This window comes from Anoplolepis gracilipes, chromosome 13, assembly GCF_047496725.1.
Source record: "Anoplolepis gracilipes chromosome 13, ASM4749672v1, whole genome shotgun sequence".
NCBI classification, from domain to species: domain Eukaryota; kingdom Metazoa; phylum Arthropoda; class Insecta; order Hymenoptera; family Formicidae; genus Anoplolepis; species Anoplolepis gracilipes.
In genome coordinates, this window is record NC_132982.1 from 5,221,046 (window position 1) to 5,248,021 (window position 26,976).

At 36.4% G+C, this 26,976-nt stretch overlaps 1 protein-coding gene and 1 long non-coding RNA gene across 4 annotated transcripts in view; one reads left to right on the top strand and one right to left on the bottom strand.

The window, feature by feature from the left end:
- The window catches only part of Cad87a (cadherin 87A), a 181,390-nt gene that overhangs the window by 37,495 nt on the left and 116,919 nt on the right, over window positions 1-26,976 (bottom strand). For all 3 annotated transcript variants that reach the window (XM_072904606.1, XM_072904607.1, XM_072904608.1), the window contains exon 5: window positions 101-318. In XM_072904606.1, coding sequence (XP_072760707.1) covers window positions 101-318 — 218 coding nt within the window. The remainder of the gene's footprint in view (window positions 1-100; window positions 319-26,976) is intronic.
- The window catches only part of LOC140672444 (uncharacterized), a 78,408-nt gene that overhangs the window by 26,652 nt on the left and 24,780 nt on the right, over window positions 1-26,976 (top strand). The window lies entirely within an intron of this gene.

Consider the following 26,976-nt stretch of genomic DNA (forward strand, 5'->3'; position numbering starts at 1 on the left):
CTCAAATAAGGGCTGCATACAATTTGCGCGCAAGCTTCTTTCGATAAGACCGCCGCTGTTTTATACCAATCGACATTTTTTTTTTTTTTTTTTTCCTTACCTCGCGATTGAGCGGCTTTGCCAGAGTGATGACACCGGTGCGCGGGTTGACGACGAAATGGTCCGTGAGTTGTATGCCATATTTCACCGGCGATCCTTCGGGATCGTGGCCCTTCAGGACGAACACCTCTGTTCCGACCTTGGTCGATTCTGAGAGCGGCAAGCCCGTGGGGTATCCACCGGCCTCCAGGATAGGTGGCTCGTTCACGTTGTTACCCGCTAGAACAATAAGAAAGAAATGTTTGTTTTCGAGAGTTTGTTGTTGGCTACATATATATTGATCACACACGGTCCGCAAAATCCCTTTTCTCTGTTTACTTTAGCAAGTTTATTTATTCCTCTCGTTAACTCTGTTTCTCGCAAACTACGTACGATGCTTGTTACTTGTAAATGAAATGTTTAATGATGAAAATACAGGAGTTTCTGAATTATGACATGAAGAAAACATGTCAAAAATTGAGAAATGCGTACAAAACATTTTACTAATTTAAATTAATTTACTTTTATACAATTTTTATTTGCAAACTAGACATCAAGCTGATAATATTAAAGTAAAAAATTGAAATATAAAAAGATAGTGAAAAACTATATCTTTGTGTACAAAAATTAATTCTATAATAAGAAATACGAAATTACAATACATATACAACGTATCTTTATCCAAAAAAGTAAAATAATTCTATTTTATTCTAGAGAAACGTATTTTTATATTTTCGTATTTTCTAATTATGTCGATATTCGATTGCAAAGATGTGCAATGAAATAATTAAGATTTGTATCAGGTCAATCAGTGAATATACAATTATTAAGATATGTATTCGGTACATTTATTGTGCCATTAAGGAGTGATTAAAGTGATTAAAGTTACACGAGCTAAGTAGATTATGATTGATGTATCCGTTGCGCGGAAATCGATTTTTTGTGCACCAATATCGCTTGCCGATAATCAATTTCGCTACGAAATCCGGAGCTTAGGGTTTTCATGCTTCTTTTGCGACGCAATCAATACGGAATATCCTCAATTCAGTGCGTTGAACAAGAAAAATATATCGCATCGTCAGAAACTTTTCCGGTTTTTATGTCATATTATATCGTTATATCATGTTGAGAGAAGGTATAAGGGGAGAGAATGCTTGGTCACGAAAGATAAATGTCACGGAAAATGGATTCTTAAGTTTAAACTTAATAATCTACTTTGCTATATTTCTGAAAAAAAAAAAAAAGGAAAACATGAATTATTATTCAAAGAAAATAATTATAGATATTTTTTTAAGCGCGCGATATCTAACAAAACGATATTTAAGCAAAATTTCATGGAAATTGATAGAATGCCTTCATATATATTAGTAACAATTTTTCGAAAAAAACGAAGAATTTCTTGTAACATCTCATCACATTTTTGAGCGATTAATATATAACTTTGTTACCTAAATTTGAAAAAATTTGCAACAAGGCATTTTCCTTGTGATTTTTTTCATTATTATTAAGTTCTCGCAGTGTCAGAGGCAAATAGGAGGAAACATCAAACTGCAAATAGGAAGAAATATCGATTTCAAAATGTCTATAGAAGAAAGGCACGAAGTCGTTTGCGGGACACCCTGTAGAATCACCTCATTCCCGGGGAAACGTCGGATAAGCTTTGTTCGCGGCGGGTCATGGTACTTCGGGACTCAAAAGAGCTCGGAAGTCCCCGGCCGCTAATTCGATGCGAGCGCAGGGCTCGACCTCGTAAGCCCGAAAAGTCGTAAAACTATTACCAAGTTGGGGCGTAGGAAGTGGCCCCTGTAGCCGCGAAAACTTCTTTCCGAACTTCCGTAGCTTCTAGCCGGAAATTGTGGCGGACGTAATAGATACATCGCGGACTTTAAGGTCTTCCAATGGGGCTGGCTATACTTTTTTTTACAGACCCCCATTCGACGCGAGGATACTGCGGAACCGCAGCTGCGTCTCTCCTTCTCTCTCTTTCGCGACGACGTCAAAGAAAAGAAGCCTCTTCGAAGAGTGAGGATAATCGTTAAGAAAATAACGGTACGCACCATCGCGATGCCATTCCTTTTCTCTGGAGTCATCGTCGCTGCTGCCACCGCTGTCGCAAATTCACGATTTAGTCGCTTAGAATTCTTGCCATTACGATGCCACCATAACGAGCTCAGACTTTTTACAGACTTTTTTACATGACTGCACACATCGCTCGTAAATAGGAAAATTGTGCAGCAGTGCTCACTGTGATACAACGTCACTCGTTCCAATCAATAATGTCATTCGAGAGAACCGCTATATAAATCGAATGATGCATTACGAGTCAACGAATAGTCAATAATAATCAAGAATTGTACCATTAATTATCTGGTAATTATTAAAAAATTATAAAGCAAATCATATTATTCTTTAATTGGAAACTGTCGCGCGGTGAGCGAGCATTGGTACAAATAATATTATTTCTACCATTAAAAGTATAATAAATGTTAACATATTAAGTGACGTGCTTGCGCGATAAAATTAATAAAAATGATTCGATTAAGCAAAAACATTCCGTATATATGTCAAAAGCTTTATATAATATTGACAAGGAAATTAAGAAATATAATTGAAAATAACATAATACATGATTTTTTGATATTTTATAATAGATATTAATTTTACGAATATTTTAATTAAATATTACTGGAGGAGAGTATAGAGATACAAGTGTCCTTTTATACGAGAATTTCTTTGATTTTCTCACAATGCTAAAATGCAGAAAAAGCATCCGGAATAAAAAGAAGAAAAATTCAGTACGACTTCGATAAATTCGTCAGTAGAAAAATCAGTAGGATAAAACAGAGTTTTAGACTAAAAGTCTCGTCGGCGTCGTCGAAGAAGTAAGAACGTTGGAAACCGCGATGAGGTTGTACGCACAAATTTTCCCGGATCCATCAAACGAAAGAGGCGGTTGTAACTTTTCCCAAGCAAGTCTCCTTCAAACGCATTTTGTAAATTCAAATAAGGGATTCGAGAATGACGCGGACTGAACTTTTCTCCAGACCGAGCGAGCGGCGGTCGGCGGTCGGCGGTCGGCGGTCGCGATATCGAGATGAGCATCACGAATGATGCAAATAACCGAATTACCATAAATTTCAGCCGCCAACTGCCATTTCGCATATCTCCATCTCGAATTAATAGTCGAACTTCCGGCCGATATTTTTCTGCCTTTTCCGGATCGTCTCGCTAAATTTTATTCTTATCCCGCGCAAAAATCAAAAGACCGAGAAAACATCTCGCGCTCTTTTATAAGCGAGAAAATACGTTCCTAGTTAATTGGGAGGTCGCGCCGGCAACACGACGCGGATCCAAACTACGTGGAGTAAATAAATTTTCAAGACGAACGTGCGAAAAAGAGGGACCGCCTCTCCGACGTTTTTCCACGACGTTTTTGCCCTTGCACAATTACGCATTTCACAAATCACTGACTCGCTAAAACCGATTTACTCGGAGCCCGCCTAGCACGACGGCTGCAATTTTGCTGCAATTGTCGCCTTCATTGCGCGAAAACTCGTGAAATAATCGGCACCGCGAGGCGTCTTTTCGAGATTGCGAAAAAGCCGGTTATTATGAAGGATTGACGGAAATCGAGAAGTCAAGTGAGGCTGCACTCGGTAGCACTCTCCTATGCGCGATTCTTCTCTCTCAGGTGAATTCTATGCAATTGTGACCGAAGCTGCAATCTCGTTTTCTCTCTTTCTCTCTTCTCCCTTTTAGCCCCGGCTCACTAATCTTTTCCATTTCCGAATCGTCCTTCCAGGGACAACCCTTCGCGCGCGCGCGCGCGCGCGATAACAATTTTCGCATTGCGAGTCCCTTTTTATTGCGCGACCCAGGCGCATTTATGATCCGCTCTTCACATAAACCGCGTTATTGTCGACCTGTTCCTCGTTCCACCATTAGCCGTAAAGTCGACAATGTATCTTGCGAGATACGTCCATTTCACATTGTACGGGATCAAAGATTTCTCAAGACGTTTATTTTAAATCTGCTTTACTATTACTTGTAAGTAGTTTAAAATTTTCATAACTATTATAAGTAGTTAAGCTCTTTTATAACTATAACAGTAATACAAATTCGTAAATGTTATATATTAAAAATGGAAATTTAATTTTAATAACATGGCGCTTGATAAGATCATTGATAAGTATCGATTTATTTCTGTTAAATATGTATCAATTTTGTGAATATTTTTATTTTTGTCGCAACAAATTATTAATGTTTATTATAAATTGACGGTATACACATGATATACATATGCATGGTATATACATGCAGACATGAATCATTAATGCGATGTACTAAAATATAAACTAGTCATACCATCTAACACAAATCGATATTCGAAAATGAAATGGCATAGAAATAAATCCTTATTAAAGTTTAAATCTGGTAAACGTATATACATATAATTTTGATAGATATCATTATCGATTGCAAATATTGCGGTAATATCTGTCATAATACATCGTGTCTTTGCATAATATATTTCTTTTTTTTATTTCCATCATGAAAAACTATTGATTTTTTGTCAGAAATTACTAATTTGCTTGGAGTAAATTACAATATTGCTTTTTTCTCCGTTGCAATGCATTCAAACATAAACACGAAGAAACTGTGTGACATTTCGTAAATTAGAGATGGAAATATAAGCATGAATAATATATGTTAATAAAACATCATTGAACTTCATATTCAAATTAGGTAATTCAAGTTGAGTGTTGAAAAATTTAGTTTCATCAAAATACGAAAATAAGTCTGAAGAACGAATATTTTCGCACGGCGGCGTTACTTCACAAAAGAATGCGTCGTAAAAGGCAAGATGAAAGAAACTATTAGAAATTGGTTCCGTCTGTTACTTTCAAAGAACTCGTGCGATTCGAAAAAAGAACGGCAAACCTCTTGGCATTAGAGAAGGAACCATTAGCTTTATTTCATTCGAGTCAAATGCGTCTGCATCTATATCGCAAGACAAATACTCTTGGATATAATCTAATGGCTGTTAAACGCGTGAATTTGTGCTTTTTTTAATAATTTATAATGTGCTTTTATATTTATCGCTATATAATCGAAATTGTAAATATTTAATTCTCTTCGTTTTTCTGTCTCGACGAAAATATATTCAAATAATATATATATGATCTTTAAATAAAATTCATCATGTTCTCACTTTTGATGAGAATTTTCACAATTTAAATTTTTTATTATTTAAGATTGGTTTGGAAGATATTTTCAGATCTATTTCGCGACGATAAAAAAAACTCTTAAAATATTAAAATTTTTTAAAATTTGATATCATACTGAAGGGGCGCTTTTATATTGTATATATTTATAATTCATCATCTATCTTTACAATGTAATAAATGCTGCAAAAATTGTCCTTTTAATACATGTATAATTTTTATTGATATAATCTCTTTCATCTCAATTAATTCATAGTTTGACAGTAGTATGACAACGCGAGTTCTCATTGAAATGTATTACGTCGAGACGATGCATAATTAAGATATAAAAAGCTTGTAACATCTCGCTTTAAGATTAATTACCATAAAATAGCCGTATTTTCAACGCGGCAGGAAATTAACAGGTTCCTCCATCTTAGCGGTGTTATCGCACCGCTAAGATGTCCAACAATTAATTCAGCACGCGCGATATCCCCTTCTGTTTCGCTGCTTCTGGTTTTTGTAAATTTCCGCAAAACCGAGAAAAGTCCCGACTTTAAAGCTCGGAATAAATTGCTAATTCAAACGGTTGCCCCAGTACAAATATCTCGCTTTCCATATTGTTAATAAACAAGTAAATCTCTTGGTAAATCTTGGTTTCGGACCAATAACACCTTAAAAAATCCAAAACATATAAAAGAAAATATTCCATCAATCTCCAAAATACCATTGACTTTAATACAAGTGGTTAAAAAAATATGAAGACAAAATATTCATTTTCAAAGTTTTGAATTAAACAAAGTTGTTCTCTGTTGTTTCGTTTAAAAATAAAATAGAGATATACATCTTATATTCAAGTTCTTTATTTGTTGATTCCTCTACGGCTGTAACTCTTCGTAAAGCATCGATTTCGCGAACCGATAAGATGCGACTTTCGATCTTTCGGTCTTCGATGTTTAACGTTATCGTTCTGATCGTGACGCAGGAATCGCGAGTACCACTCTTAACCGTAGAACACGAGAAAACCTGTTTAGAATTCGACGAAGCTACCGCCGCACGATCCTGCCGCGCCATTAGCCAAAGGACGTCCGATGCATTAGAAGAGGGAATTGGATAAACAGCGCGCACCCGGCGTCTATCTCGAAAAATGACCATTCCGACACGGAAACGGGGGCCGTGTGCTCTCTGTGTAGCACTCCGCAGTTACACGAGTAATCCCGCGATATCGACCGATCGCCTTAAGCTCGCTCGTGACGGAAATCGGATTTTCGGAAGACGCGCGATCGTCTCGTCTCGCTATCGGGCAAAGTGCTCCGCCAAAACTGCTTGCGAGAAGCGCAAATAAAACAGACGGAGAGAAAAGAGAAAGATAAATGGATACGGAGAAAAAGACAGAGATATATGAAAGAGAAGGATAAAATAGTGCCAAATTTTTGCGCGGATATGATGATAAATATATATACGTAAGAAGCAAATAGAAAACGGTAACTCAAATTATTTTCTACACTCATTGTTAGATATAATAAAAAAAAAAAAAAAAAAATCGGTAAAATACATATTATTACTATAAAATATATTTTTAACGATAATATCAAAAATACTTATTAAAAATGAAAATATTTTAAACAATAATAAGACGTATGGATTATTATTATTATTATTATTATTATTATTATTATTAGTATTCTTTTTTGAAATGATACAAATAATAATTGCGTGATAATTCTTCGCAAGATGGTAGAAAGAGAAGAAGCGAAACAAAATACAGGGATGAGATTCTTTTTGGCATCTTGAAAAGACTACGCGAACCGAAGAATTATTTTAGACTTGTTAATGCAATTCTCTTGAAAGCTCGCGGACGGTATATCGTCGAATAAGTGCGCGAGCACACCCCTCTCGTCGTCATGGATCCCAAGCTCGAGGATAAATGCGGCAGTAGCTGGCGTTTTTTATACGGTATCTTCAGCTTTTATATGCGCCAACATGGCAGCGCGTATCGAGAGAAATTCCGGTTGCAACCCTATATGAGCGATACGTGGAATGAAGCTTCTTTCGAGATGCAGCTTCTTTTTCGCAGGAGAACGAGCGATCGTGTTGATATTACACGACATTCTAGGCTCGCGAGAATACGCGAATATTCTTCCGGATACGTAATATCGCCTCTGAATTATCTAGCATTTGTATGAATTGAATTAAAATATGAAATATTATGTTTCCGCAAATGATTCATTATTTATGGCAATATTACTTTCGAGCATTGAGCGTGCATCAATTTTGCAAAATATCTCCCGTCTTTCCGGCGAGTGCAACGCGGCTTAATATATAAGTCAGAACGTGCTCTGCCGAGAAGAGGAAGACGGGCTTCCGTCGGTATTGCGGTCGACTCGTACTACTTACGTAGACATTCTATTGCGAGTACAGGAAAATAAATTGTCGATACTCTACAATCGCGCTCGCGCTCGCGCTCGCGCTCTACGTTTCTCGAAGCCTCCATGAATTTCGCTTATCTGACAGTCCTGGAATCAAATCTATTCGCTCTTCTACGGGCTTCATACAACACAATTTATCGTCGAGAATCGACGAAACGTGGCTATGGACAAAAGGACTGCAGTGAGATACGCATTCGCGATATATATGAGTATTGCGATTACGTTTCCGGTGTGAATGCAAGTCGGAATCAATGGCGGGTGTGTTACAAAATCACACACGTGGATTGCCATTGTAAAACCTGAGAGACACAAGATAAATGCCGTAGAAGAATAATTGACACGATTACGTCCCGTTACAGATTGTATACGCGTTGGGATTAAGTTTTACAACAATGCATTGTTGTTATCTCGTTGTTACAGTCGCTTCAGACGATGGCATCATTAATCTCATTTGTTAAATAACTCGTGCGATAAGTTGTCGAAGCAAAATATTTCACTGATAAATTTCACCGTGTTATTTCATCATGTTTTAAGACTGCCATTTTCGATCAGTCAGTTGTCATTGATGAAAAATCAACCGGCACAAAGCTATTCAATAATGCATTAATATCCCTATAAAAGACATTACGCTAAATGCCTGTCAACATAAATGATTAAATTATCATTATTCTGATATCGCGAATTAAGTAAAAAAATTTTAAATAAATCGGCTGCAACGCAATTAATAATTCATTAACTTTTTTATACAAGTCAACACGATTTTACTACAAATCACATTGACATTTATTAATTTTGAATAATTTTTGTATATTTTATCTCATAATCAATAAAAACGCAAAATTTTTTTCTTTTATTGCAAAGAATTGGAAAAATAGATTCTACGAATAGAAGAATCAATGAGATGCTCGAATAAATGCATTGATAAAACAGAATACATATTTCTTAAGAACTTTCACAATTGCAATGAAAATAATCATCTTTTTATTTTATCGAACAGATAAAATAATTACACGAGAAAGATAAATATTCAGTCGTAAAGAATTTATTGACAATGTGAATTCATATTGGTTGTTTGTTTTGAGAAGTAGACAAGTACTATTTACATAAATTGAACTGAAAAATCATGATATGCGAGACAACGGGAGAGTTATCGACTACGATATTCAATGTGCACGCGAATATTGATGCAAGCTAACATAAATGATATTTATTGATACAAAACATTGGTAAACTCAAGCCCGGTTTCATCTTGTCTTCTGTACTGTCGATATATTTTCGCGTAAAATCAATCTTTCATAACGCTTTCTCTTACTCTCTCTATTATGCATTTTTATTATCTGACATATTATATACTGTTTTATTCCTCCTTTTATTTCTAAGAATTTTATTAGAAATTCATCGACAATTTCTGATCACTTGTCTGGTTGACGGAACTGCAAAATAAATGTTTCTTTTTTGCCATTGCATTAGACGGAAAAGAAGCAAAACGCGATTCGAAGAAGCTGATGGTCGTTCGGATACGAAAAGATTGTTTGAAAACCTTAATGGTACTCCCCGGTGACTGTGCGCAGATTTGCATGCCGAACGGGCTTTTCGATCGTCGAGAAATCCAACAGGGGACCACGAACGAGGGAGGTGGACGGAGTTCGGACCGAGACGAGCAGTCCCCGGGGTAACGTTGCGCGCGGAATTAATCGCGCCCGGTTACAAAAGAAACCCCGTTGGCCATTGTGTGCTCGGGTCCGAGCCCGTCCGGGATCAAAAATAATTAGTTCGGGAGCGCCGGCGTTCTCTATCCATCCCTTTCCGTTCCCGGGTTCACCTTGCACAGTCGATGAAAAACCTTCACTCTTGTCACGTACGAGTCCCTACCGGTCCTTGTCACTTTGGCGAGAACTACGTGCGCGGATTGCAATTCGCTGACAACAGGTAAGGAGGAGACAATATTGTGTTGAGAAATCATTTTTCAACTTTAATCGACGCGCTTTTTTTCTCTATTTTATACTTTACAAAGCACGGCAAGTTAATTGAAATACTCCGTTTCTCTCTCCTTTCTCTTCCTCGTACGTGAAAAATATTACAAAAATTAATAAAAACACACCTTACGATACTTTGGTGATAAAGATGAAGATACTTTCTGAGATGCATAGATGCAAAAATTTCTTCGAAAAATCACCTATGTTAACAAGTACGTCAAAGTCTATAAAACGGACAAACAGTGAACAATTTACCAAGTTTTGTCCCTCGACGATTACCGTCGTCGCGTAACTTTCTCGATCCATCTTGCGACCTCGCATATTTTCAACCATATATCGATACCACGATATCGATCTATACGCGGCTACTGTGGCTGCTGCGGCAAAAATTTTCTCAGCTGAATGTTACGCACAATGTTACGAGCGCGCCAAACTTCATTGGCTCCTTCCATCATCGGCTACAACGACGACATCGTCGACGACATCGTCTACGACGATCGTGAGAATCGTAGACAAAGTTTCCGTGCGAGCGCGAGAGGGCGAAACTTTTCAGGATTGTTGCCGGAGCAGCAGCAGGAGCAGCAAATTGCGGAGGGCGTAAAAATTTCCACGTGCCGTAAAAGAATGATTAGAATCGCCCATCCCTCCCCTCTCCCCTTTCCGCCTTAATGTTCCTTGGGCGAAATACGTTGTGTTTTCAGGCACGTGCTCGAGATTCTGCCAAAACGATATCGCGACGGTTCGCAATTGCGGGGCAGACGCGTTTACCGACGCCTTTTAAAGACGTAGCCGGATGTAGTAAAAGAAAGTTGCTGCGATCTCACTCTGGAAACTTTTTTACATTTGACCGCGTTTTAGTGGGCGAGAGACGCTCTTCGAAAAAAAAGAAAAGGAAAAAAAAAGAGAGAGCGGCCTGTTCTCTTACTTTTAAAAAATTACCAAAGTTTTCACGCGCGCGCGGTAGTAATTCTAGGATAGTATTAAAACTCTAACATTAGGACGCGTCTCCATGGCAAGTTTAATTTAGCGATCGGGATAGATCGCTTTTTTAACTAGATAGGGTTATTATTCTTAATAATGTTTTATTCGTATAACGTAAGGTTCGTTTTTCTCACTATAATAATGCATTTTAACTCTCAACTCGTATTGCAAGAAAAATTAAAAAATGCAAACATTTATCCTTAAATGAGAAGTAATTAAAATATGAATCCTTGACTATGCAGTTCCTCATAATGAAATGAAAACACGATCGGATTAACGTGTACGTTCATTATAATTAGGAGTGCTATAATTAGTAGAGGCGCACTAATTATAATATTTCCAGCATGAAATTATTACAAGTATTAAAAGTGTAGCGTTTAGGATAAGATGTTTAAATATTACATCAAATTCTGTTTTTCAACAATTAAAGCAATTTTGATAAATTTAGGGAACAAGTTTAATTTTTAATGTATTGTAGAAAGCAAGAAATTATATATTAATGTCTGCGTGCAACATTGAAATTACTACCATTCTTTTTAACTTGACTGATACAATCTGTAAGTCAATTCAGAGAAAGTTTACAACTTTCAGAGTGCTCTAAGTCTTCTTGCTACATCTTGCATTTTGCGCAAGTCACGACACGAGCGAGTCACACTCGAACAACTTTAGTAACGAATGGAGCATTCCCCGGTCTTGGATGAGCAACGCAATCCCTGGGGAAATTAATCCCTGAAAAATCTCGGAAGCAACATCTTCCGGAAAATAAATCCTTAAAAAAAAAAAAAAAAAAAAAAAAGAGTCGCGGCGTATATGCAAAACTGTAAGTAAAGATCACGAGCGCGCTCGTGAATTACAAATGAAATGAGATCGATATTCTGTTCGGCAGAGTTTCGACTCGATACAGCATAAATTCTGCCGATTGTATCGCGTAAAAATGATGAAACCACCCGTTTTTCAGCTATGGATAATATTCTCCCCACTTTTAATACTTCACCATGTTCATGACAGAATTCGATTAACTTTTCGCGAGCAGAATCAAATAAAAAAAAATATTCATTGCTAAAAATTCTACAGTAAATTTGTCCTCACAAAAGTATGTGTGAAATGAAAAACGTTAATCATAAAAAAAAAAAAAAAAAAAAAAAAAAGAAATACATGTCAAACTAAAAACTGCACAATCACATCAATTACAATATACATATTTTGTATCAAGAGAAAAAACAGAAAAATGAGAGAATATGAAAGCGAGAAAGAGAGAAAAAAAAATCGAGTTTCCATTTTGCCGATTCGTAATATTCATCAAACCTTTATTAAGCAAAATTCAGTGCATTTCCATTTATTGCTTGTTACTTCACACAACAGTGCATTATTAATGATATCATTCTATTTCGCAAGATACCATTTAGGTTCGCCCAGAGAGCGCACCGACGCTACCATCCGGACGACCATCGCAATGGCGAATACAAACTGCGGCGAAATTAGCCCCCCGAGAAAACGCTCGCCGGGAGCTCGTTCCGGCGCCGGCAGATAAATTCTCGCGAAAAAACTTTGATGCCGCAAAGAACTGAAAATCGGGGTCGTACACACCCGCCCACGTCCAAGGGTGGTGGTGCAGGGGGATGAAAGTGGCGCGAACGCCAAGCAAACACACGTACGCGCGAGCACACCGCCCCCGCCCCCGCCTTCGCCGATATCCGAATGAAAACAATACCCCGTCGTTCTTTTCAGTCGAGAGTTTATTTTTCACAAGGTTTTTCTTCCGAGAATTGTGTCCCAAGGATTATTCTCAAAGACCAAGGCTTTTTTTCCGTTCATAACACAATGTTTTAGAGTTAGAGGATTCTGGTGTGCTATCTTTAAGGATAACACACTGTCGATAGATATGAATAATTATGCTTTATTCTGCTGCCGTGCCTCGCACATATGTATATCGCGCGACATATTGACATATTTAAATAATTGAACTGTCACAATGCAAATATCGCCATAATTTAATTTGTTTTCCAGCAATCTCTAATATTAGAAGGAAAAGCGACCTATATATTATCGATCAAATAAAATAAAAAATGGAGAACCACAAGAATATAAGATTAACGTAAATTCACAAATAAGGCAAAATTTCTTCAACTAATAAAACAGAATCATTTATTCCATGTTAAAAAGTTATCTATTGCATAAATGCCAGCATCGAGCTCTCTTTCTCTCTCTCTCTCTCTCTCTCTCTCTCTCTCTCTCCCTCTCTCTCTTCTGAATTAATTAATTAGAAAACTGACTTTAAACTATCTATTACATAGTTAACAGACAACTGAAATTAAATATTTACATAAAATATTGAACTCAAAAAAATAGAATATTATCTCAAAAGATTAAAAACACATGAAATATAACTCTCGAAGATATTACAAATGACCTAATAACCATATTTTTTGTTTAATAAGTTTTGTTCAAATGCGTTTACATTTAGATTTTTATTTAGTATTTTAAACTCAATAATACTGATAGAAAAATGCTTCAATTATTTTATCATAATAAGATATATATATATATATATATTCAATATTCTACCAAGTTAAATAAATAATCTTATGTTTCTATTTTACCAAAAGTATATCTTTTATTTTGATTAAACGCACAGGTTGTACGTACAATTTGATAGATACACATTCGAAATCATCCATAATGTATTGAGCTCGATATCATCACGACACAATTTTTCGCGAGCGAATCATCAGCAAAAAATTTCAGAGTGAACTTTTTTGGCGTACCTCGCAAGGTGGTATCATTCCGACGTGTACTAACGAAATGAAGGTTCAAGCGGAAGACTTACGATCGAAGGGAATGGAAAATTGAGGTAATATTCTCATTCGTATAAAACTACGATAATCCACCGACTTACGCGAGCAAAGTAATTGAAAGATAACAATGGACTAATTTTTTTTCGGTAATAACCATAATACCCAAAACGTTTCGAAACCATTGATTATGCTTTTAATCACAAAGCTCTTAATGAATTGGAAATCAAATTTTTCCTTAATGAAAACATATATTGTAGCAATTGGTATTAATGAGAGAATTATAATTAAAATTATTGATTTTCTGCCATCGTTTACATAATTAAAGCTTCGCAACATGACAGCTTTTCGCGTTAATACATAACATACCAACTATTATATATTCTTCACCTGAATTAATGCATGTTGTAATATCGGAAGCAATTTTTTTAAATTTTTTCGTGTTTCGCAATTATTCCAGCCATTCTGCGCCATCGCGAGAATGTGTTCTGCGACGCGAAAAAACATAACGTTATAAAACGACGTAATAAATTAACGTCAGTATCATAGTCTGTCTCTGGTAAATAATTTGCGAACACGACAACGCGATTTTGCAAACGGTCTAGCTGTTTCGAGTATGTCGAGAAGCCACAACTGTTTTGGAGTTTTCCAATCAAAGTGTGATGCAAATATTTACGAATTTACGGTACGTCGCAGCTAAATTGGTGCCGACGGCGCTGACAGCGAATTAAGATAATTTGCATCTAAAGCACTAGTCGCGCATCTCAAATTTAATCCGCCGGAAACGCAGTTGCGCTCTCGCGAAGAGATGTATAGATGTATAGATGAATAAATTTATAGAATATAGAAAACTATGTTTATAATGTTTACCGATAAAATGCGCGTCGTTAGAAAATAGTGACAGTCTCGCAATTATCGCTTCTTCGAGCTAATAATATTTCTAAATAATAATGATAACAGTAAAAGAAACAATTTAGTATTTACAACGTGAAATTTTGCAGAGTTAATTTTCCGTCGCGATAATTTTTCTCCTTTCTTACAAATCATATATTCTATCGCGTGTTTTACGAAATTTTCCTCGCGCAGTTTGAGAAGCAGTGATAAAAATCGAGCAAACGAAAAAGGTGGAAGGATCGGGACAGATACAAGGTGTCGCGCACGGTTGTTCGCGCGCTTCCGACAACGAGAAAGTGGCGGCGAAACATGACGGACGTGCACGATCGCGGGGGTGCGAAAACCCGCGTTGGCAAGTTTGTGCATTTTTCAGGAAACGCGAGTCCGCCGCGCGGAGGTAAAGTGACAGGAGATAGACAGGATACCTGCGACAAGGCAGCTCCTGTGTGATCGCGTGCTTCCTATCGCGCTTTTCCTTCGTTCCGTCCCGAAATGCCGACAGTCCGATTAATATGGCCGTCCTCTTCTCTTTTCCTTTACTCCTCCACCGCCCACCAGTCTTCGCCGTTGCTTTTATACCTCGCTTCGCTTTATTACTTTCGCAATTTCCCGCCGCCAAGCCCGGCCAAAAGTTGCTAATGCCGGCATTACCCAGAGGATGTTGCTACTTCGACGTTTTAAGAGACTAACGACCATGCGGGCAATATCTGACCGAGGACGGCTATCTACAGGTCGTTCTAAAAGATGAACGCGTTATAAAATGCTCCTCTAAGATACCCTTCTAAACATTCTTTCCCTGTCATTCTTTTTTTATGGATAATTATAATTACGGGGAATTTTTTTCGTAACTATTACGGTAGATTGCTTTGAATTTTATGACACTATGTATAAATTTTTTAAAAATATTTTTTTAATATTAAATACTACATTATTAATTAATAGCAAAGCATCCTCTTAATTGTCAAATATAAAAAGTTAAAATTATAAAATGGTATTTTTTGATAAAATCTTTGTACTTCGATATTTGTGGATAATAATAACTAATAATAGTTGAAAGTAAAAATATAAAATAGGGCAATCATATAAATGATAAAATATCCTTGAAAATAAATTAAAGCTTTCAACACTAAAATATTTAGTAAGATATTAACGTTGCTGCTATCAATGTGATTAAGGTTGTGTTAGATTTTTGGAATATCGTGAAAAATCAATTTTTATCTTATGTTTCAAAATTCTGTTTGACTTTATTTCAAACGAGAAGGCTTACGAAAACGAGATTAATTTGCAAACATTTTGCATGTTGCTTCACATATCACATTAATAACGTGTATTCAGAAGTTTGGAAATGACATAAAGCAAAATTCATATGCGGAGTCTCTAAAGCGTCAAATATATATTTGGCTTATCGATTAAATGAGGATTAACATTTATTATTAAATCTGTGTTCAGAATTAATTTAGAATTGTGGTTATAGTGCGGTTTCAATCTGGTCGCTCATTGGCTGCTTATAAACAGAGTATTATAAAGTTCAGCTAGTAATCCGGTTAGAAATAACATAATTTTCAATCTAATTCACATCCTTTTAAACAATTTTGTGCATGCTATTTTATAAGAAACTAAAAAAGGTTAGGTTACATTGTAAATAACAAACTACATTTATATTTTAATATTGTAAAACAAATAATAAAAGCATTGCTGTTAATGTAGCCGCCAAAGAGAAGAACGCGTCTGACCACACATAGCTTTCTACTACTGACGACTATAATTAGTTTTTATTTGAAAAAATATTGATCCAATTTCCTTTACAATAAATTAAATATTTCATATTTATAAGCATCTTAATTACGCTTTAATTACAATATTCTACAACCATGCGAAAATGTATATATTTATAGGGTGTAAAAAATTATAAGCTTCATCTACGACTTGCTCGATTACAAAATTAATATTTCCTTAGCAAAAACACGTAATCAACTGCTATCTCTAAATCTTCCCAATTTTCGATATTAGATATATTCCGATATTATAGATACACGTACAAAATTGAGCATTATATAAAATTTGAAATAAAGCCAACATGAAATTTCAAATGGAATAAAACATTAATCGCTTAACAACATTTTGTAATATATTTCTAATTCATGCAGACGATTCCGAAATTCAATCGCGTAATTTTTCAATACTCTGAAATTCACAATTAGTGCGCGACTCCACGTTCCCAGGATCCCGTTTTCATTCAAGTCTTGCTAATAGCTGCAGTGCCGTAACGAGAAATTCGCCGCACTGAATAAAAATGCAATTTTCGTTGGCTTAAATAGCCCTTGTCCCCCGCGTTCTTGTATTGCCAGCACCGTGACGACTCGCATTCAACGCTCACATTATGAGAAATTACCGTGCCTTGTGAAATAAATGGCAGAAAAATCTCGCGATCATGAAATTAACAACGCAGAAGAGCGAAAGATCAGTGACGACGATAATTTCAGAGAACCGGTCGAAAGACAGAGCACAAGAAGAGACACATAAGACGAAAATAACGCGTCCCCACGGCTTTTTCCGCCACTTCCACCGTTAGCATCATCCTGAGATCCTACCGTCTCTCTGGGGAACCAAGAGTTTTAATTGGCTTCACAGGAGTGTTTTTCGTCAACCATAAAATGGATAAATAAATACCGTTGTTTCTCTATGTTCTATTTTTAGATGAACAAAACAACTTAAGTACTATAAGAGAAAGAAAGAGAGACTAAATTCTAAATTCCTCATAACATAAATGTGTGACATAGTGAAAAAAAAAAAAAAGCATTTATTTTTGATAATACTACTATTTAATAATATTCGTAGCAGATACGGGGCAGAGAATAAAATTAAAACCCAAAAAATATATTGCAGTTTTTTAATATGAAATTCATCCAGTAATGAGATCTCCTACATTATTTTATTACGTTTCTCGAATTTGAAACTAAAATGTAAGGACTATTGACGTTTTCTCTTGAGACACAAATAAATCGAAATTAATCTCGTGAATTTCTATGTCCGCCGTTTTAAATGCAGCTTTAAATGTTCAACGACCGTGAATCGCGCGACCGCTCGAATCCTTCTCGTTTCGATTAAATGGGCGGCGAAACGGAGAAACAATTAAACAGCCTGTCCGCTAACGAAAACCGATGCGGCTTCGCGAACTACGTTCCGCGAACTTCCACGTCCCATTATTGTCATCCCCATTTAACAGTGCCCAACCTCTTCATTCCGCACCTCCCTCTTCCCCCCCCCCTCTCTCTCTCTCTTTCCATCCTGCATCGTCGACTGTCGTCATCATCGCCATCGCCATCGTCGTCGTCGTTGTCGTCGTTCTACGTAAAAGTCTCCCGAAGAGTGCTTTCGCTCGAACACGTGCTATTTCGTCGAACCTTTCGCGCTGAAGCGCGAAACTTTTCCCTTTCTACCCTCCTCCTCCCCGTCGGTATTCTCTTCTTCTCTTCCGTCGCGTTTCCACCCTTTTCCGTCACCGTCGCGGTTTCACCGCGAGCGGCGGGACAAAGCGGCATTCAGATTCTCTCGTTGAAATTAAAGCTCTGCCAGCTCGCGCTATTCTGAGGCGAAATCTTTCAACCGGGAAATTAAGAATAGTCTCTCATCGTCGACCTTTGAATTTCCGTAAAAATTCCGTTAAAACGACCCAATAATCTAACAATCATTATATGACCGATCAATGCGGCGAAATTAATCGCGAATGTTTCGAAAACGAATGTACGGGAACGATGAAAATATCATCAAATGATTGTGCAATGTGTGCCTCTAGTGGAATATTAATTGTGTCGGAGGAAATCATGGAAGTCGTCGTTAATTATCATTGGAAGTAAAGCACATTATTCTCATTAATTAAAATTGTAAATAATATAAATTCCGCAAGGACTATATTGGGGAATTGATTCAGCATTTATTTCGCAAATCCATTTTATTTATATCTTATTTTAAATATTCGTTAATTAATTTATTAGATATTTGTTAATACGATTAATAAGCTTTATTTTTCATCTCTCGTCTCTAAATCTTATTTTTAAATTGACTATTATGTACTAAATTAATATTCAAATTAGAAGCGTTCACAATGAATGATCTATGTAGCACAAGGTAACAATTTATTCACACTAACTGCAATCAAAATTCAAACTTCTCAAAATGGCATCTGTTTAATTAAAAGTTTGTATGCAATTAGATTGTTATTATAAATATGATCTACTTCATAAGCTATTGAATTAATAATTTCAAAGCTCTGGTGTATACCAATCAACAGTTTATGTGCATGTACTATTGGTCATTGTGAAATTTAAATTACTGTGTATATGCAACTACAAATATTTTACCAAACAAATATTATTTGCATAATAAGTATTCGGTACAGAGCAGGCGAAATTGAATTTTACAGTCTAAAGAAAAGCATGGAATTTTAATAAATTTTATATTTTTATTAGAACACAAAGCAAAACATATAATAGCAAATTTTTCAAATTACAAAAAAATTCAATTATTAAACAAGGATACTTCAAGAATTCGTCCTGTCCTTTAATTCATAAATTAAAATTCTGTTTGATATTTATCTTCTATTTGCTTCCTATTTTATTTTGACAATTTTATTGCAATTAATTTTAGAAGATTTTAAAAATATATAGATATTATAAAATATATAAATATATTGATACTATGATATAGTACCTAATATAGGATGTAAAAAGTATTATTAGAAATGAGATTTTCGCTGTAAAATTATTGACTTCGAAATTGCTCTGAAAGTTTCATCGATAAAGTTCACCGAAACTATTCGTTAACATCCCGTACGTCGGATTAATTTCCAAATGAGAAACGCGCTCCAGACAACAGGTTTACTTTTATGCAAACTATCTCGTCGTAACTATCTAGCCGGAAATTGCGGCCGGAATGCGCGTTTGCGAGTTCACTTTGCGTTACGATAAAACTTAACGATGTGCGAAGCGGTCCGATGCGCTCCATTTTCGCGGCAGACGAGATGACGTTACGTTGCGTTGCTCGCGCGAGACAATGACACGTCGTTGAAATTCCTGCCGGGAGATACGCGGCTCGATATGATAAACTCTCTATCGATCGATAATTCACGGGAGCTGCAATTTTTCCAGCAACCGTTACGACCCGCGTCTCGGGAGCCGTTTTAACAAAGAAACGCCCTCGGTATCGCCATAAATGCGTTCTTTCTCCTTCTCCCTCTTTCTCTCTCGATGCATCTTACGCGCGCGAGATGCAACATCTCTTCGGTCTCGTATCGTTTCTTGTTTATGCATAATACGACGTTAAAGTGTAACTTGCGCGTTTGCCATTCCAAGAATGCTCGACGGCGCACCGCTGGGCTGCTCGCAAATTATGACATGCATTATATTATATTATCGCTTTTAAAAGTCGATGGATAATGTTCATGTGGAAAATTAGAAATTATTGTTAAATATGTCGATATATAATTTATCTCACATATAGGTCAAGTATCACTATCCTAAATGATATCGAATATCCTCGCGCGGCTTAATATAAACTTGTCACATACGCCAAAGTGCATCTCGTGCAGGCAGCAGCTCTAACGTCATCATCGGGCGAGACGACGAATATTACTCGCAAGTTTTCCCGCCACCCGCAAACTTCGAAATGGAATTACAAGTCGGCGCGGAGATAAAAACTCGGAAGCGATGCAGCGGGCGCGCGCTCTTGCATATTCTATACGAAGATCGTCCCTAGCGACAACAGAAGTACTACGGGCCAAGTGCTCGTCTGTTTACCCGAGCTCGCCCTCGCCGCGTGCAGTAGACAGGGGCGCCCCTGGCTTACGGTGCCTTTATTTTTATTTGAGGACAAAGATTTCCGAGTCTTCGACAAAGTCGTGTTTCTTTGCAGTAAGAACGGTTTTAAAACATAAATAACTGCCGACATTATTCAAAAGGCTATGTAAGGAATGTAGAAAGTATGTAGGCTGAATTTAAAATCTCTCTCAAAGAATAATTCAAAATACACACACACACACACATACACACACACACATATATATATATATATATATATTATTATATTATTTATTCAATTATTTTATCGTGAAAAATACATTGTTGTTAAAAATATACTTTGTTATAAGTACTTCTAGTGTTATGTAAAAATGATAACCTTGTAACATAATTGGCGATAAAAAATTGTTTAATGAAAAAATATATCGTTATATATAATTTTGATTTTTTGATTATGCTACTTGTGTAATCTTTTTAACGGTTAACGATATCAATATTCCGATAAAAGGTACAGCGGTATATATTATTTATTACTCCAGTATTCTAGTATATTTCCAATGTCCAATAATTATTCTATAATAGACACTATACTGTCTAGTTATTCTTGAACCAGGGTAAAATTTCATCTCTGGTATATTCGTGACAGGTCGGAGGTATTCTCTTGACGTAAAACTCAGTTAAAAAGACTCTCAAGCTGAAGGCTCGCGAAAGAAAGAAAAATTATCCGTCGTCAAGAGAGCGCGGGCTGACGTTCGAGAATCGATCTTGAAACTTATCGGAGTTTATCGGGTAATAACCGGTGAAAGAGATGACGGAAACTCCGCGCGGATCCGACGCCACGACGGTTTTGTTAGCCCCCTCCCTGCCTTCCTCCCCTGTTTCTATATACAATCTTGTAAATTTTGCCATTTTACAACGTTTCCGACGATTTTTCGGTACGTGTAATACGCGATTGGGTAGACCAATAACCAAAATTTACTGGTTTTTGGTAATCGAGAAACCAAAGCGACGCAGAAAATCCATACGCGAACGCAAGCAGGCAGATAGCATCCCATTTTACTGATTCCCGTTTGAAAGGTTTTCATTCCCCTTTCCTCCATTGATACGATCAAATTCCTACGGTGGCATATTACGCGGCGAGATATCGTAAAATCATTACAATGTACTCTTTCTATCCGTTGATTTTGTTTACAAAAAAATGGCAAGTTTTTAAATTCACGCAATAAAATTATTTTTTCAACAAAAATTCAATCAGCACTTATTACAATCGATTCGACATTTGAAACTACGGACATTTAACACGTGACATTGCGTTTCATCAAGTTTCGAAAAAATATTTCGAGTGCTCTTTCATTGCATCGGTCAACCATTACAAAGTTTACAAAGGTAATCATAAACTCGAATAAAATTGCTCTACTCAAAGCAAAAATATTATCAGAAAATGATATGCTAACAACATCTAGAAAATTACGTTTTCATAAGAGAATGTTTCGTTTTAATTAAATCTATCAAGGTAGCAACGTACTCTCGCTTTTTCGTATCAACTTGAATCGATAATTCATTTCTAACGCTGTTTTATCGAATCAGAATAAACAGTAACAGAGTACCGTCGTTTGTAAGTAAAAGAAAATTATACAAGGAGAAGAAGCAGGGGAGTAAAAAGGGGAGATACAAATTTCGTTTTAGAACTATTGAATAATTCACAAGACGAGGTAGACATGCGGCCATCTTTCGAAATCGCGTCTGAACGGCAGCAAATCTCCCGATAATCGTTCAATTGTTCAGAGAGGATTCAAGATCCCTCTCTTTCTCTCTCTTTTTCCCCCTTCTTCAGCCAATTCTTCAATCCATTCGAAAACTGAGCTTCGCGAGGTTATGGGTGAGCCGAACCGCATTGAGTTTCACCGACGACGGAGCTATTCGCGATTGAGGATTAAGGATACTTCCAAGGAAAAACGGCACGTATGAGAGGAATATTTTATGGAAAAACCAGGAAAAAAGATGATAACGAGCGAGAGAACATATCGTTAACAGTGTGGCCGCATATCTATCCGATATATCCGACCCTCTTATATCTCTCATTTTACAAAGAGGCTCTTCTTCCATCTTCTCTCATAGGATCATCAGTCTTCTTTTTCAGCCAAAAAAGTTTCAAACTTTTACATCTGTTTTCTTCAAAGAGCGCCGACAGTTACTCGACGTGTTGCGCGAGTTCTGAAATGTCGAGGGAACGTTTTGGGAACCTCTGCTTTGATGGGCTCGGAGAAACGAGAGAAATCCGCAAACATACCCTGCTGTGCGCTCCTATCCCTTCTCCGTATGTCGGTGCATAATCTCGGATATCTAGCGCGAAAACAACGCTACGGAGATTGTAGGCAGGCGGTGGATTAATCGAGTTAATCGCGGGGCAAAATTTACATTTTACAAGGGTGAGTGTTCTCCCTCGGCGGAGGGCTCGCGATCGGGATAGATTTTTCATCTGTCAGTGAGGCGCGCGCGGATTCGACATGCGCAATCACGTCCGCACCGTCGCCGTCGCCGCGATGCGGCTAATTAATGCAGCATCGAGTAACGCAATTCACCGCGGTCGGATAAAAAATGTCCGACCGACGGACGATTGGTTAATTATTCCCTTCGCTGCGTCACTAGTTTAATCTTTTTACTTCCAGCATCCGCAATTCTATACGGACGCGCCTTTTTTCAATTTATAATCTCTAATGTAAAGAGAGAAATTCACATTTTTTTCTAATACATTATATAATATCTGTTTAAAATAGTTAAGTCAAGCGATCTGATAACTTGAATAATTGCGTGTGTTGAGAAAGATAAAAGATACGTTTCTCGATCGTGACGAAAGAGAAGCGAATAATTTTATAGCATGTGAGATATATCGATGTAGGTATAAGCGTAAAGAAGCAAGAAAAAGCTATAATTTCTGCAGTAAAATGATAAAAGTAGGAAAAGCCGTATAAAATAAACGTTCTGATTATAAAAAAGCAATATACATGTATGTAAAATGGATATATACAAAGATTTATATGTCTTGACTAAATTGTAAGTACTTTTAAAAATTATTTCTTATTTATGCTTCTTATTATTTTAAGATATAAAATAAATATATAATTTAGCAATTTATTTTCAAATAAAACTATGCGGATAAATTACTGCACGATAGATTAACATATTCTGATGGTCACTGATGATCACTGTAATTAGATTTTACGTAGAATGTTAAGTATATGTATATCTACGTAAATATAATATTATTTTGTATATTCGCGGACTATCGAAAGAATAGAAAGGTAATTAATGTAACCAATCAATCATTCTTCAGTCTGATCATTTTACATGATTACAAATAAACATGAATCTTTGTTTAGTTGTTGGCACCGTTTCAATTTTAATATGTACATGCGCATGTACTTAATGTAATTACCACACTAATTAACTGTATAGAATAAATGAGTGTCGGGTGAATATTATCGACCCGTAATAATTACTTTAATGGTCCCTCGGAAATTAAACAAACAGACAAATAGATAATTAAAACTGAAAAAAATCACAAAAATGCATAATTTAGATAATAATTTAAAAAATTATATTTCAATTACATTTTTAATTTCTTTGACTCCCCCCCCCCTCTCTCTCTCTCTCTCTCTCTCTCTCTCTCTCTCTCTCTCCAATTGACAAGTATCCATACAATTATTCTCCGTACAAAATTTACTTTTAAAAATATTAATCAACATTAAGATTTTATATTTAACTAATTATATTAATTATTAAGATTTTAATTAAGGTCTTATTAGAAGCATGTATAAATCCGTATGCAGAAATAAAAGTATACGAAAAATAATATCACAATCGTTATTAATTAAGATAAATTTCATTTATATACATAGATAATTTTCATGAAAAAGGATACATTAATATAACAGAATATTATTACGGAATACAGACTATTAACAAAATATTATTAGTGATACACTCTGCAGTAAAATCCCTGATAATATCAGTTAATGTGAAAATTACCAACAATAAGTATTATCTCATATCGGCAATAAATCTGTTATTGTTTGCAATTAATTATATTGGACAGCACCTAAATATTTGCAAAGTTCTGTGAGTGTAACGAAACTCTAATATTTCTCTTTAGATCCGAAATAAATTCTCCGCGTTTCGCTTATCACCTTATCAGCACTTAATTAAAGTTAGCATTCCACGAGTAGACGGCAGAACTGCATTTTCAAGGGTCGATAGACGACGAAGCGCAAAACCGTGACGTTCGTAATTACAATATATTTAAAATGCAAGTTTAAACACATGAATATTTTACGAAAGAATTTAAATTGGACTCTGCAAATCATGATTATATATACATATTATATATACAAGCTCGTATAAATAAGCTCATCAATACTTGTTAATGCGAATTTATACATCTTGCGAATTAGTTTTTAATTTCAATTTAAAAAAATATAATTTTTTACAATCGAGAGGAGAATCTATTCCTGTAAGATTTTAATGACAAAATGTAAATTAATCGATAAAAACTGTTTTTATTTTACTAATTGTAAGTAATTTTTCTACAATTTATATTCTTATATTCTTACGTGGTATAAAATTATTCTCTATATAATTTATTTTTTATTAATTTCTTACAGTTTATATGTAGATGTTTTATTTGATCACGATAAGGGCAATAATTCCACTTGCATCTTGACGTATCGATTATTCGCTAACTCACAGGTTTGCGATCAGCGTTTCTGTGCCGAATGTAGCCGTATATCATTTTTCTCGCGATCGCTGCCGCCGTCGATTCAGCGCGATCGCATCCTCCAGATTATTAAACCGCGATAGTTCATCGAATGTTATATCGTCGACGTGGCGATAAGCGTTCGTGACGCGCTATCTTTCTCGCGTTGTTGCTGAACGCGGGTCGCGGTCGTTCCTCCTTAGTTGTTCTGCCTCATCGCGTCCCACCTCATAAATCTCTCGCGTTCTTCCTCTCTTTCTCTCTCTCTCTCTCTCTCTCTCTCCCTTCCCGTCTCCATTGATTTCTGCGCGAGTGCCCGCCGCACAAATAATTCTCCGACGTTTTCCCCGGTCGCTTTGTTCCACACGCGACCGTGCGAATACTCGCATTCGTCATTCCGAATCCGCGCAGGAACATTCGCGGCGACAAGATTTTTCTTAGGGGAGAGTCGCATGACCCCTGGATATTCGTCGGTGATTTACCGAGACTCCTACTATGTTACTATGTTATTATGTCATGTAACCATGTCGTATTTAAAAGACACCATATAAATTTCTACTATTTCTTTTTTTGACTAAAAAATGATTAAACAAATGAAATCGCTTACTTTTTATTTTTTTTTTTTAAATTGCAAAAGAAGAGAAATCGATATAGCTATACAATATTAATAGGAAAAAAATTGATTCATTGAATCGAATCAAAGTAAATGGAAGAGGTATTATCAAGTAGAGTGCATTACTAGCTTTAAAGTGTTTTTCTTCTCTCTTCTCTTTCTCTTTCCTACAGTTTTCGGTATATATATCTTCAGAACTAATCAATTTTTTAATGCGATTTTATTTTTTTACCGTACAGTATTTCGATGATAATCTGATTATTTTAACTTGATGTATATCAAATTTACCTATTTTGACTAACGTCTACTCTAAATGATCTATAATTCGTATTATGATTATATTTCTGATTTTATTTTAATTATTTAAAATATCTAAAATAAAAAACATTTAATGAAGTAAAATATACATGTACTCAATCCAATTATATAAATATACACACATATAGTAAAATATACGATATATAAAATTATAGATAAAATTTTATCTTGAATTTTGTCGGAAGTTACAAAGCCTCTACGGCGTATTTAATGAAAGAAATTCTCAACTGAAAGAAATATATCCTAAACTAAAACTCAATAAATCTACAACTTGCTTATTGTTAGAATATCTTTAAATAGTCTCGAATATTCCCTTTTGTTATGGCGTAAGTTATTCTCGGTGCGATTTCAGCTCATCATACCTCGCGTCTAGAAAAGATCAAGTGTGCTACTCTTACGGTCCATTGAACGCGCAGGCTGAACATTCTGGCGCGTTCGCAGTCTTTTGAATTTCCATCGGCTGTAACATGGCGCTGTAACAAAGCGAGGGAGAAGGAAGGGGGTGTGTGGAGGGTAAATAATCATCGGTCGTTACGCGGGGCAAGATAAAGGACTATGCCGCTCGTCGTTAGACTCTATCTTCGGGCCTGAGATGGATCGACGTAACGTCGCGTCGGTTTACGCTCGTACCTCTGCTCGATCTTCCCTTCTTCCGCGTCCCTCTCCAATGAAAAATAACACCGCCACCCCCCGAGAGATGGGTACGTGCGCGCGCGCGCACGCGCTATTCGCTCGCGCTACTCGCGCTGAACCGAGGACCTTGATGGAATGAGCGAGTGGAAATTCCATTATTCGAGCACACTCGACCGTCCGACCGGCGTTATCTAATGGATGGAAGGAAGCGAGTGCTCTATGCGCGATAATAGTCGCTCGAAGCACGCAAAAATTGTCGAACGGAATGGCAGTTGACAGAGTTGAGAGACGAGCAGGGCTTCATAAGTTACCGTCGCATCACCTGGATACGTGACGTGTCAAACAGGGCAAAAAAATTATGTAAACATCAGCTGTACACGTCCAAGCGTAGCCCATGTAATTGCCATTCTATATGGCTACTTTTTTTACAGTCATCAATATAATTACCGAATTTTCGCGCAAGGATCTTCAATTACGGACGTAACGAGAACTGAAAGGCTCGTCGCGTTT